Source organism: Octopus bimaculoides, chromosome 2, assembly GCF_046866305.1.
Source record: "Octopus bimaculoides isolate indiv1 chromosome 2, ASM4686630v1, whole genome shotgun sequence".
Classification (NCBI taxonomy): Eukaryota; Metazoa; Mollusca; class Cephalopoda; order Octopoda; family Octopodidae; genus Octopus; species Octopus bimaculoides.
Genome location: NC_142929.1, coordinates 153,247,168 through 153,261,389, shown reverse-complemented (window position 1 = coordinate 153,261,389; position 14,222 = coordinate 153,247,168). Strand labels below are relative to the sequence as shown.

General features: G+C 35.2%; 2 protein-coding genes across 22 annotated transcripts in view; both read right to left on the bottom strand.

Moving 5' to 3' along the window:
• Positions 1 to 14,222, bottom strand: part of LOC106874330 (uncharacterized) — a 902,231-nt gene that overhangs the window by 719,863 nt on the left and 168,146 nt on the right. For 4 of the 21 annotated variants that reach the window (XM_089347951.1, XM_089347955.1, XM_089347953.1 and 1 more), the window contains exon 1: positions 12,230 to 12,811. The exons of 8 other annotated variants lie outside the window; for them this stretch is intronic. The gene's annotated coding sequence lies outside the window, so the exon portion shown is untranslated. Of the gene's footprint in view, positions 1 to 6,001; positions 6,360 to 12,229; positions 12,938 to 14,222 lie in introns of those variants that run through there. 9 more of the 21 variants (XM_089347940.1, XM_089347948.1, XM_089347952.1 and 6 more) reach the window with 6 other exon arrangements.
• The window catches only part of LOC149137258 (uncharacterized), a 2,384-nt gene continuing 1,152 nt past the window's right edge, over positions 12,991 to 14,222 (bottom strand). Inside the window, exon 1 of the mRNA XM_089347962.1 lies at positions 12,991 to 14,222. This exon is cut by the window's right edge and continues 1,152 nt beyond it. Within this exon, the coding sequence (XP_089204088.1) occupies positions 12,991 to 14,142 (1,152 nt within the window). The 5' untranslated portion in view covers positions 14,143 to 14,222.

Genomic DNA, 14,222 nt, shown 5'->3' with positions numbered 1-14,222 from the left:
ATAATTAAATGAAATATATCGGTTGCGATGTTTGGGACAAGGCCAGCAATTTCGAAGGATGGGTAGGTTGACCACATCTGCAGCAGTGCTCAATTTGTACTTATTTTATGAACTCTTAAAGGGGGAAAGGCAATGCCGTCCTCGGAGGAATTTGAATTTACAAAGACGGAAGAATAGCTGCTAAGCATTTGACCTGGTATGCTAATAATTCTGCGCGTGTACGTGCGTGTGTGTGTGTGTGTGTGTGTATGTGTGTGTGTGTGTGTGTGTGTGTGTGTGTGTGTGTATGTGTGTGTGTGTATGTGTGTGTGTGTTAGAGAGAGAGAGAGAACCGAGATTGTTTCCGAAAGTTATAAGGCAATTGAAAAAATATTGAATTATTTGGTTATCACACAACTGGTGCAATACAGACAATTTTCAAATACCCTATGTTGTTTCTCTCATAACCTGCATACCTATCAACCTAACGACTTACGTTACCTGAATATCTTTCCCCGACCTACCTTACTCCTTGCTGGAAATTCCTTAAATCCAGCATTAAATGTAATCATAATGCGACCTTTTGACGGCAATTTAAATCTGTTGCTTATTTAAAATTTTTTTGTTTTGTTTACTTCCTAACACCGGTATGGTGTGAGAGGCGACTAAATTAATAATGAATGAAAAGAATTATAAATCTTAATCTGTGTATTTGTAAATATATATGAGGATGGAGGAGAATGTTTATATATGTGCATAGGCAACCATGAAAATAAATCCATACCAGTATTTCGCGCAATTAACTGAGTAGATTACAGCAATATCTCAGTGAATGCCAAGCACAGTTAAATATGAAAACAGTTAACATATAAACCCTATGTATTTCACCAGATAGTTATCTACAAGGGCATGCAACAGGCAGATAGACTTTAGATTCATCTTAACAATCTTAAATTGAGTATTTAAATATTTACGCTAGAACACAGGACACGTGCACCTCACACGCACACGCACGTATAGATACGGTAAATTATATGTGCTATTGCATGTACTCAAGTCAAGTTCTGGTGCGAAATATATTTATTACAATATAATAGGAACAAATATATACCGTAAGAAATATATATTTATATATAATGTATGTATCTCTCAAAAGAAAGGTTAAAAAATCCTTCCCGTGCCATAGGCTCATAGGGACGTTACACGTATTCTGAGGTTTATATGTTCCTTCTCTGGACGGAAACACGGTACGTCGTAAGACTACACATATCTATAAGTTGAATGGATGGAAGCAACATGAAATGAAGTGTTTAGCCCGTCCAACGAAACAATCGAAATCTTACGGACATGAGTGCCGCACACTAATTACTGTTCCACGCGATTACACACACACACACACACACACACACACACACACATATACACACACACGCACACACACACACACACATGGACATTACAAGCTCAGCGGAAGTGAGTCATAATTTTTGATAAATCTAACCCCAACCAAATATATGCAGTGCAAATGTCTTGCATTTGTCCTCACACTCCTATATATATGTGTGCGTGTGTATGTATGTATATACATACATACATACATAGGGAAGGGCTCATGGCTAAGTGGTTAGAGCTTCAAGCTTACGATCGTGACGTTGTGAGTTTTGTTCCCGGACCGGGCTGCGTGTTGTGTTGCTGTAGAAATGATTTGCGACGTCACTCGTGCCTAGCTGTATCGGCCTTTGCTTTTTTCTTAGATAATATTTGTAGCGTGGAGAGGGGAGACTGGTATGCATGGTAAAATTTAATTCAACCTTTTTACACACACATACATAGATATATACATATCTATATATATATATATATATATATATATATATATATATATATATATATGTGTGTGTGTGTGTGTGTGTATATATATATGTATGTATATTTATATATATATATGTATGCATGTATGTATGTATGTATGTATGTATGTATGCATGTATGTGTGCGTGTAAAGAGGTTGAATTACATTTCGTACTTTAATTTGGAGGATTCCAAAAGAGATTTCTAATATAGCTTCTTCATATTTGCTGGTAGCTTACTGGCGTAAGTATACCAATATGAAAATAATACTTGCATGTGTTGTGTTGTGAATTTATGGAAAAGAATCCCATAAAAGAAAACAAATTTGTTAAACATGGAGAAGGGAAGAAGTTCAAATATGAGAGAATTTTAATTCATGCAAACGATCGTTTCGAACAGCGGAAAGAAAAACAAGCAAATTCGTGGTTGAATAGAAATAATTAAATTAATTAAATTTATTTAATTATATATCACTAGACTCATAAGTACAAGGAGTATATACAGAATTCATAAAGGAAATGGAAGAGTAGGATTTATCCTTATGGGACAGAAAGAAGAGTTATGACTCTAATTCATATATATATATATATATATATATATATATATATATATATATATATATATATATATATATATATATATATATATGTATGTATGTATGTATATATATATATGTATGTATATATATACAAATATATATATATGTATATATATATATATCTATATATACATATTGATATATATATATTTGTATGTATATTTATATATATATATATATATATATATATATATATATATATATATATATATATATATTCATATATATTTGTATTTATATACAAATATACTTATATTTATATGTATTTATATGTATAAATATATATATTTATACATATATATATATTTATACATATATATATTTATATATATATATATATATATATATATCTTTATGTATACATATATATCTTCATATATACATTTCTTTTTCTGATATATATATATATTTACATAAAATATATTTGTATATATATATTTATATATGTATATTTATACATATATGTATATATATATATATATATTCATATATATATATATACATATATATAGAGGTCCATCTCTCTGACTTCACATATTAGCAAAGTCTTGGAACGAATTGTCAGAAGGAGATTGATTGCGTTCCTAGAAGAAAATGACTTGCTGAATGAGACCCAGCATGGTTTCCGTCCCAGTAGAAGCTGCCTCACACAGCTCTTGCAGCATTATGACTGGGTCCTGAAGCAGCTACTTGACCATTCAAATGTTGATGTGATATATCTCGACTTTGCAAAAGCCTTTGACAAAGTTGATCATGGCTTGATATGTCACAAGCTGCGAAACCTTGGCATAGCTGGCAAATTAGGAGAGTGGCTGCATGACTTCCTGAATGGTAGAAGTCAGACAGTTGCAGCCAATGGAGAACTATCTAGGAAAACACAAATATTGAGCGGTGTTCCACAAGGAACTGTTCTGGGGCCACTACTGTTCATAGTGGCCCTTCTGGACATGCCCACGGTCACTCGGAGAGCCACTGTCACAAGCTATGCTGATGACACAAAGATATCTCAGGCAATAAAGAATCCTGATGATATTGTAAGCCTGCAGAATGACCTAAATGCAATATATGAGTGGGTAGAGCAAAATAATATGCATTTCAATGCAAAAAAATTTCAAGTACTGCGCTACAAGACCACAAGTACCTCCCAACTGGCATACACAGGGCCTGGAGGTACTGCAATCCCAGAACTGCAAACAGTAAGTGATCTGGACATCAACATGTGTAGTGATGCATCATTTCACATGCACATTGTCAAGTTGACAGCAAAGTGCAGACAACTGGCAGGGTGGATACTGAGGACATTCCGTACAAGGGATCAAAATGTCATGTTGACTCTATGGAAGACATTTGTTCTGAGCCGCCTAGACTATTGCTCTCAGTTGTGGTCACCACACAGTGTTAAGCGAACAGCAGAACTCGAGGCAATTCAGCGGCACTATACAAAAAAGATCGCCACAGTCAAACAGATGAACTACAGGGAGCGACTGAAGACACTAGGTCTCTACTCCCTAGAGCGTAGGCGGGAGAGATATGTAATAATATACATATGGAAAATACTGGAAGGACTGGTCCCAAACTTTGGCATAAAGTACTACAGGAATGCCCGCACGGGTCGCCACTGCATGGTGCCAAAGGTGCCGTCCACTGCATCTCACATAAAAACGAGATACTGCAGCAGCCTCGGTTTCAGAGGACCTCAGCTCTTCAATGCCCTGCCAAAACATTTGAGAGATATACAAGACATGGATGCGGAGGTCTTCAAGACAAAACTTGACGCTTTCCTCTCCACGATACCAGACGAACCAATGGCTTGTAATGAGACGCAGTTTAGGGCAGCGATGTCAAATTATCTTATACACCAGATGTGCCATCAAAACTCTTGATTGGACCATGTCAGGTGGGGGAGAAGAGCCATGCAAGGAACGTGAAGAGAGCACAGCATAAAGACAGAAAATCACGGTGGTGCCCCAGCATGACCGCAGCCACTTGGCTGAAACCTATAAATAAATAAATAAATATGTGTGTATATATTTTTTCATTTCTATATATATGTTTATATATATATTTATTTATATATTCAAATATATATGTATACATATATTTATATATATATAAAATCATATATATATTTATATATTTATCTATCTATCTATCTATCTATCTATATATATATATATATATATATATATATATATATATATATATATATATACCTCTATATATGTATATATATACATACATATATATTTATATATATATATATATATATATATATATATATATATATATATAACAAATGAAGCGCAGAAGATGGAATATACGAGAATATATTATTAATCACAACAATTGTTTCGACATATCTAGCATCGACTCCTCTTGTGGGGCACACATAAACTGGTACAGGAGTATCCGGTGGTGCAGACATATCTCGTCAGGTGATAAATAAATTTTAAAAAACTCGTTAAAATGACTGTTCCATAATGTAACATTCCGATTTGTAGAGAGAAAAAACAGATAGACGGAGGAAAATTCTTGATATATACAGAGGATCCATAAATAAAACGATATATATGTATATATATATATATATATATATATATATATGTGTGTAATTTTAGCTAACACTTGTTTCAGTCACTGGACTGCAACAGCAATGCTGGGGCATAACCTTGAATGGTTTAGACGTAAAAATCGCCTCTAGTACTTATTTTTAATGTCTGTTAATTATTCTATCGCGTATTGTTTTTTTTTTTTTGTTTTTTACCGAGCAGCTAAATTACAGGAACGTGAACAACACCGTTTGTTAATTGGTGGTGGGAGGACAAACAACATCACAAACATAGTCACATACACAACATACACATCTATCTGTCCATCTATCTATCTATCTATCTATCTATCTATCTATCTGTCTGTCTGTCTATCTCTCTCTATCTCTCTCTCTCTCTCTCTCTCTCTCTCTCTATCTATCTATCTATCTATCTATCTATCTATCTATCGATCAATATATATATATATCTATATATACAGAGAGAGAGAGAGAGATTTTGTTAGCCATACGTGCCACATTTTTCTTATATATTAATATATTCGAAAGTGAAACATCGGTCCCTTGCTACCCTGTCTTAATCCCTCATCACATCGTGTTACCTTCAGTGTGAATATCTAAGCTTAGTTGTCGCGAAGTACAGAAGTTGGAAACTCTTAATTGCAATAGAGTGAGGGCTGACATTCAAGTAATTAAATAAATTCTACTGCATACTTTGTCTGTGTTTCTTCCTGATTTGCATATTCAAAGTGTGTGCGCGCGTGTGTGTGCGTGTGTGTGTGTGTGTGTGTGTGTGTGTGTGTGTGTGTGTGTGTGTGTGTGTGTTTGTGCACGCGCACGCATATGAATGAGTGAGTGAGTTTCTGCGATATGTGGGTGTTTGTGTGTGAACGTGCGCATGCATTATGTATATACAAACAGAATAACAAGAAATGCTGATATCAGTGCACATTACAATGAAAGTAGAACAGAGATTACTATGATAATGTTAATCATACATCGTATTATAACATGCTGTAACTCACCTCCGATAAGGTTTGGGAAACGTAAACCATTTTTTATCAACTACAACATGCTCATGTCGTCATACCTCTATGCACTGTACATATGTGATTATTTTGAGTGCATGTGTTTATGTGAGCATATAGATTCAATCTATTTACCTCGTCATGTATTTATCTTAGTCTGTATGAATGTATGCTTGTATGTGTTTATATATACGTAATTATTTTTGTATGTAAGTATACACACACCCACACACGCGCACAACACATATATACATGGGCCAATATAAATGTCTGTGTATACACATCTATTATGAATACGTATACATGTATGAGTATACATAATAGTGTGTCTAAGTATGTCTAAACGTTTTATTAACACCTAAATAAGTATTTTGTCTATAAATAGAAATCAGATTTATCGATCGTTCACACATATATACTATCACGTCTACACATGCGTACCGACACACTTACATACTCGAGAAAACAATTCTATTCTACAAACAACAATCGTACACAACACATTTTGCTCGCCTTATAATTGCAACGCGACGTAAAAATAGCAGTAAATTCTCTCTGGCTTGTTAGAAATGGCAGCCAATTCCCTCTTAAATCATATATTTTCGTGTTGGAAAATGGCAAGTTGTATAATGCGGTACTGGTTACTCTACACAGAAGATGACGGTGCTATCATGATTGGAATGATTTTGATCATAGTCTGCTTGATCAGAGATGACCTGCGAAGATAACAACAGCAACAACATTCACTCTTGTCGAGTTAATAAGGAGTGGGGCAGAGTCACTACATGAATACTTAAAAAACGAAAAGAAGGAATCAAATCGCTCTCAAACGACGCTGTTTTAATAGATTATGCACTAGATTATATAATCCAAAATATACTATGACCAAGAGAAAGATTGAATGGCAGTGGTTTACGAATCATAATTCATTGCCTTTGTGTAGCAAAGCTAATTTAGGACACTTTTCTTCTTTTTTTTTTTTTTTTTTGTAAATACATGATAAACACTTGGAGGATATTGTATAGTAGCCTTTACAGTTGTCCATGTAACTGCCACCGTTGTGGGTTGGTAGATGCCTAGAGCGTTAACCAAAATGTTTTTCAGTATGTAAATCGCTCCGAGATCAATTTTTTGTTTCATCCTTCCCGAAGTTGGTCAAATAAAGAGGACTCGATACTGGTCAAATAAAGGATTCTAATCTGTTCAAAATTGTGTGGACATGAGGCAATGTTAGAAATCAAAATAGCTACCTATATACAAAGTTAGATAGATAAGTGGGGGAGAGGGGTAGGCGTGTGCGTGTCTAGGCGCATCGACATGCAGATCCAATGTACTTTTGCCATCATGTTTACAGTCTGTGATAAAAGTGTCGCCTCGAAACCAAGAATTGATAGAACGAAAATTTACCTAATGATTAAAAAAAAAGGAAGAAAATTGAATAGTATAGTATGTGCGGCAACTTCAAGTGCAGGACATATCTAACTATCAACTGAATCTAGCGTGAAGTTCGACGCGCCCTCTTCATTTGGCAAGAATTTCTTTAGTCTTCTGCATATTGGCCATGGCGAAATAATTTGCTTGATTGACGCAATTGAAATTGGACGACATACAAAATGGGCGAAATTATTTGCCTTTTGTGTGTCAGGATAATCTAGGGGTTGTATACAGAGTGCCATGAATCCCCCTGTGTCTACCTCTTTTTTGTGATGGACATAAGAATATTTGAATAAAAGGAAAAGAACGATCTTAGGATCCATTCTTGTTCGTAATTTGTTGTCCTATAGTGTTATAGTTATTTATTGCTACCTATATATTTATCCTCGCTTTAAGGCAATATTATATTTATTATAAATCATCCACTATTTTTTGTTTGTAGTTTTCCGTTGTATTTCGCATTTATACTCTCCTCAGTCTTCAGTCTTTGATGTTCAAGAGCAGGAATCATTGTTCTTGTTAAAAACAGCAACAACAGGAAGAATTTCGGTAGTTATATTTCTTTATATTGCGTTCACACAGACCTGGGTTAAATTTATCTTTCATCACTCACGATATCGATTAAATATATACGCGTGGGGTATAGGGATTAATATAACCGATGGCACTCACACCCACCCACAAAATATTAAAAGTGTTAGAACTATTTCTTGTAGTAGTAGTAGTAGTAGTAGTAGTAGTAGTAGTAGTAGTAGTAGTAGTAGTAGTAGTAGTAGTAGCAGCAGCAGCAGTAGCTGTGGTTATTATAGGGTGGAGGCGCAATGGCCCACTGGTTAGGGCAGCTGTCACGTGGTCCTAGGATCGCGATTTCAATTCCCAGACCGGGAGTGTTTATTGAGCGAAAACACCTAAATCTCCACGAGGCTCCGGCAGGGGATAGCGGCGAACCCTGCTGTACTCTTTCACCACAACTTTCTCTCACTCTTTCTTCCTGTTTCTGTTGTACCTGTATTTCAAAGGGCCAGCCTTGTCACACTCTGTGTCACGCTGAATCTCCCCGAGAACCACGTTAAGTGTACACGTTTCTGTGGAATGCTCAGACACTTGCACGTTAATTTCACGAGCAGGCTGTTCCGTTGATCTGATCAACTGGAACTTTCGTCATCGTAACCGACGGTTATTATAGTAGATCATAATGATAATGAAAAAAGTGACATTTTACATATGTTATAAATTACGAAGTAATCATTTCTGTATAACTATTTCGTTTTGCATTTTTTTTTCTCCTTCTCTCTCTCTGTCTGTGTTTCTCTGTCTTTGTCTTCTCTCCACCCCCCTCTCTCTCTTTCTCTCTTGCCCACTCTCTCCCTCTCTCATCTCTCGGTGTCCTGGTAGAAAACAATAACCTTACCCATCATTCTTCACGTTTGTCTCAACGGCTACCGAGTGGAATAGATTCACATTGCGTTTTCGATACATCAAACATACCCTCTTTCATATGTCTATATATTTTTGGTGGCGGAATCTTTGATACCGAGGCTGAAAACGGTAGGGGATATTCCGTTTTAACTGGGACACAGGAGAGTCATATCTATATATGAAGTCGATATCATCGCGATTGTGTCAAATACATCGGAAATCGAGACAGAAGAATACCAATAGGTAACAAGATCATGCATTAAGCAAGACAAGTCGGTGGGCTTGCAACTTGGTACTTCAAGAGGCAAGTACTAGGATGCTTGTTTCTGTAGTTAGACCAAGTGCTCGATTAAGGTGCTTGGAGTCTGGTTAAAATGAGACATGCAGGGGAATAAAGATTGGGCAATGGTCGCGAGCAGAGAAGCATATCGTACTCCGAAATGGGCCGAGAGGAAGCTGTTCCTAAAAGGTCATCCGGAAGTAGCGAATGTCTGTATCCCTTAAGTGATGTATTACCGCTTGACCATGTTGGAGCATACGCTCTATCACCTCTCATAATGATAATGATTATTACAGATAGATACATCTACGGTAGTTGCGGGCGTAAAAGGTAATAATTATGTATTTAAGCGGCAATATCATCAGCAAAGGTGCAGCGATACTTGATAATTTCCTAATGTGAACAGAAATGCGTGTATGTATATATGTCTACTTATATGTGTCTTTGTGTGCATATGTAAGAAATATACAAAACAAAAAATTGATAAACATAGACACGCATAACCAGGGTTACAAACACATTAGCCTCACTATACAAAATTAAACTTTGCGAAATTAGAAAAAAAATGATTAGAAAAACACAAACCACACAGACACAGGCGTTGGTGTGGTTTGTTAAGAAATAATGATAGGTAGATATTTACAATGGTGATGAGACTGATAATACTGGTTATGACAATGATGTTATGACGTTGATGGTTATGATGCCTATCGGGTTGACTATGTTTGCAACTAGAGGTACAAGGAGATGAGTATTTCATCACGGTACAATCTTTTCTAAATACAATTCATGACATGTACACCTACACACAGAAATGCGCACAAACCCACATATGAACACACACATACATGTATATTATACACACATCACATACACACATTTATGTGTGTGTGTATATACATATATATATATATATATATATATATGTATGTATGTATGTATATATATGTATATATATATATATATATATATATATATATATATATATATATATATATATATATATATATATATATACACACATGCATACACACCACGCACACACACACAGACACACACACGTATATCGCAATCTCGCATACATGTACATATATGCTGACACAGATATGTGTGTGGGTAGAAGCATGCATGAGTGACTCAATCATCCGAGAGAATGTGTTGAGATTTTCCTTCCAGTTCCCTGCACTCTGAGTTCACATCTCGCCGGGAGTAACTTTGTCTTTCGAGGTCGATCAGTTAGTTAAGTGATAGCCCGTGACTGGTGCAGCCATCTATTCCTGTAGCAATTACATCCTGAATGATCTGTTCGGAGAGGGATGGGAGAAAGAGAGAATGTGTGTGCGTGTGTGTGTGTGTGTTTGCTTGTGGCGACAAGGACGCAATATTTTTTATGTATATGTCATTATGATAATGATGACAATGATGATGTGGAGGAGGAGGAGGAGGAGGAGGAGGAGGAGGAGGAGGATGACGACGATAATATATGATGGCGATCATTACACGCACAAGCAGAGCTATCTATCTATCTATCTATCTATTTATCTATCTATCTATCTATCTGTCTGTCTGTCTGGCTGTCTATTTATCTCTCTATCTGTCTGCCTGTCTGTCTGTCTATCTATCTATTTATTTATCTATCCATTATCTATATTTGTATGTATTTAAGTATGTATCTAATTAGACATACACACTCACACACGCATACACGCACGCGCGCGTGCGTACGCACGCACGCACACACACACGCACGCACACACATACACACACACACACACACACACACACACATGAATGCGGCGAGAACTATTTTAGGAAAACCCAAAATTTCTAGTGCTCTCGATTCGGAAGAAATTAACCCCTACACTCTTCTTGCAACCTCCTGGCGAAACTTATAATACCGAGTAACCCATTTACAAATATACTACTACTACTACCACCACACCTGCTGCTGCTGTTACTAGCACTAATAATAATAATAATAATAATAATAATAATAATAATAATAATAATGATAATATATAATTGTAATGGACAAGAAGCACAGAAATTTCCTGTACTGGGTTAGTTGATGAAATCAACGCTACTATTTGACTAGTGCTTATACTACAGATAAGTAATAATGCTTCTTTGTTTTTTCAAAAAGAAAAAGTATAAATAAATAAAATCTTCTGATATTGAAAAATGTGTATAGCCGATTAGCCAGTACTTGACAGGTACATTTATTGTTTTTTAACCATGCAGGGCTTAATTTCAATTCAAACGTAAAAACACTAAATAAAAATACTAAACAGTATTTGAGTTTACGCGATGATTCCTATTCTATTTCTCCTTTAAAATATTAAAATATTAACATCCTTTCAAGATCATGATCATCGTTGCATAACCACAAAGATGAAATAACATACATAACTAGATTTGAAAGTATCCTTGTTCTTAAAAAAATTTTAATCAATAACCTTGAAAGCTACTAAACAATTATTTGAAAACGTAAGAACTCTTGAGATATCAATGTGTGTGTATGTGTGTGTGTGTGTGTGTGTGGGTGTGTGTGTGTGTGTGTGAGTGCGTGCGTGTGCGTGCTTGCTATGTACGTATTGTTACCTATACCTGTTAAATCATTGAGTTTATACAGAGACGCGTGCACACACTCACAGTCACACATACTCACACGCACACACACATGTATACGTATAATTATATATAGGTGGCAGATCAGTAGATTTATACACACACATATATAAGTATATACATAAAGATATGTGTGTGTGTATAATATATATATACACATAGGATGTGTGAACGTGTTGTTATATTTAGAGGATAAATTGATAAGTTAAGATTATATACGCGTGTGTGTGTGTGTGTGTGTGTGTGTGTGTGTGTGTGTGAAATATGCACGCGACTTGTATATAATTATACTGTTTAAAAATAAAGATCAAAGTAGCATAAGCACATAACTAGAAAAAAATATATAACACAACAATCAAGATTGACCTGACTTTTTAAATTTTGTTTTTTCTTCATTACTGTTTTGCAAGATTTTTTTTTTCTTTTGTTAGTATTAATCACTAGTTTTCTACGATTCGACTCACCTTGATTTAAAGAGTTCGCAGGATTCCGACAAACTCCCCCGCTGCTGGTTAGGGGCAAGTGACACGAGGTTTTTTGGGTGGGTGGGGACCTCGTGGTGGGAGAAAATTCTCTCCCACCAAATAAAATGTATGTAGCAATATTGTGTTCTTGTCTATGACAAAGATGTATTTATGTATGCATTATGTATTTATGTATGTATGTGTGTGTATATGTGTGTGTGTGTATATATATATAGACATATGTATGTATGTATATATGTATGTATGTAAATCAATGGATATTTGGTGTGTGATTATGTGAAAAATGTTGATTATAGAAAAGTGTACGTTCTATATATGTGCGTGTATGTATATTTCCTTGTGTATATACTTACTTGTAAAGGAAAAGACGTATTGTAGGTTTTGTTTTTATTTCAATATGCATATTATATTTGTTTATATTGTGTATTTAGAAAATTGTTTAAAGGAAGAAAGGAAAAGTGAAAAGAAAGAGAGGCAAAGAAATTAGAAAGAATGTAGAGGGAAATATCAAGAATATAGGTGGTATATATATATACATACATATATATACATACATATATATGTATACATGTATATATATATATATATATATATATATATATATATATATATATATATATATATATATATATATATATATATATTACCAAAATGACCCCGCCAATAGGTCATTCAAATTTCGGTAACACTGCCGCATTAAAACATTCCACATAACCAGACTTTGATAATAGTTCTACAGGTCAAGAACGACGACTAAAAGGGGACAACCACGTTTTTTTTTGTCTTGCTAGACTTGACCACTCACTACTGCTACAGCCATTAGTAGTAGTAGTAGTAGTAGTAGTAGTAGTAGTAGTAGTAGTAGTAGTAGTAGTAGTAGTAGTAAGTAGAGTTTTAGTAAGAAGAGTTTCAAAGGGTACCGCTGAATTTTGATGGGATAGTGTAGATGATACTAAGAGTAATAACGATAATGTTGACGCAAATGTTGATGACGATGATGATAACGATGATGTTGATTGTGCTAACAATAATTCTGATTGTGGAGATGACCGTAACGGTGAAAATGAAGGCGAGGGTGGCAGTAGCCGTAGCAATAGCAGTGGTGGTAATAATAATAATAATAATAATAATAATAATAATGATAATGATAATGATAATAATGGTGCTAGTAATAGTTGTTTTTCAAGTTGAAATGGTATCGTTAGTAAATACTGTGATATAGATTCTATTATTAATAATGTTTGTAGCAATAATAGTCGTAATAAGATTAATAATTTTTGTTTTTGTAGCAGTAGTTGTTGTAACAGGGGTGATTTTACAGTGAGCATTGGAATTATTGTTGGGAAGAATTTTGTAAATGACAGAGGTAGGGAGAAAAAGCGGGAGAGGAAGAATGAGAGACGTCGTTTTAGTAGCGTTGAAAAGGACGACAACAAAGGTGAGGACAACGACAATGAGGATACGAGTGATGGTGGGGATGAGGCTGATGATGATAATAATAATGATGATGCGGAAGATAGTAGTGATGATAACGATGATAGTGATGTTACTGGCGGTGGTCGGGGGGATTGTGTTTGTGATAAAGTTGCAAATGTAATTAGAGAATATAACTGCAATGAAGATGATGATGATGGCGGTGAGGGTGGTAGTGGTTGTGGTGGTTTTGATGAGAATGATGATTTTGCATGAGATGTTGCTGTTGTATGGTTGAATCTGTTAGAAGAGTTTAGTAGACCAGTAGTAGTAGTAGTAGTAGTAGTAGTAGTAGTAGTAGTAGTAGTAGTAGTAGTAGTAGTAGTAGTAGTAGTAAAAGCCGTGGTACAGCCGGCCGCACTTGGACGATGTCTTTTGGCGGTAGTCGGGCCGATTCTCTTCCTCTGCTCTCTGTTCATTTGAGGTAAGCAACTGGCTAGCTGAGGTAAAGAGCTTCAAACATTTAGTAGCTATGATGATGATGGTGTTAATAGGGATA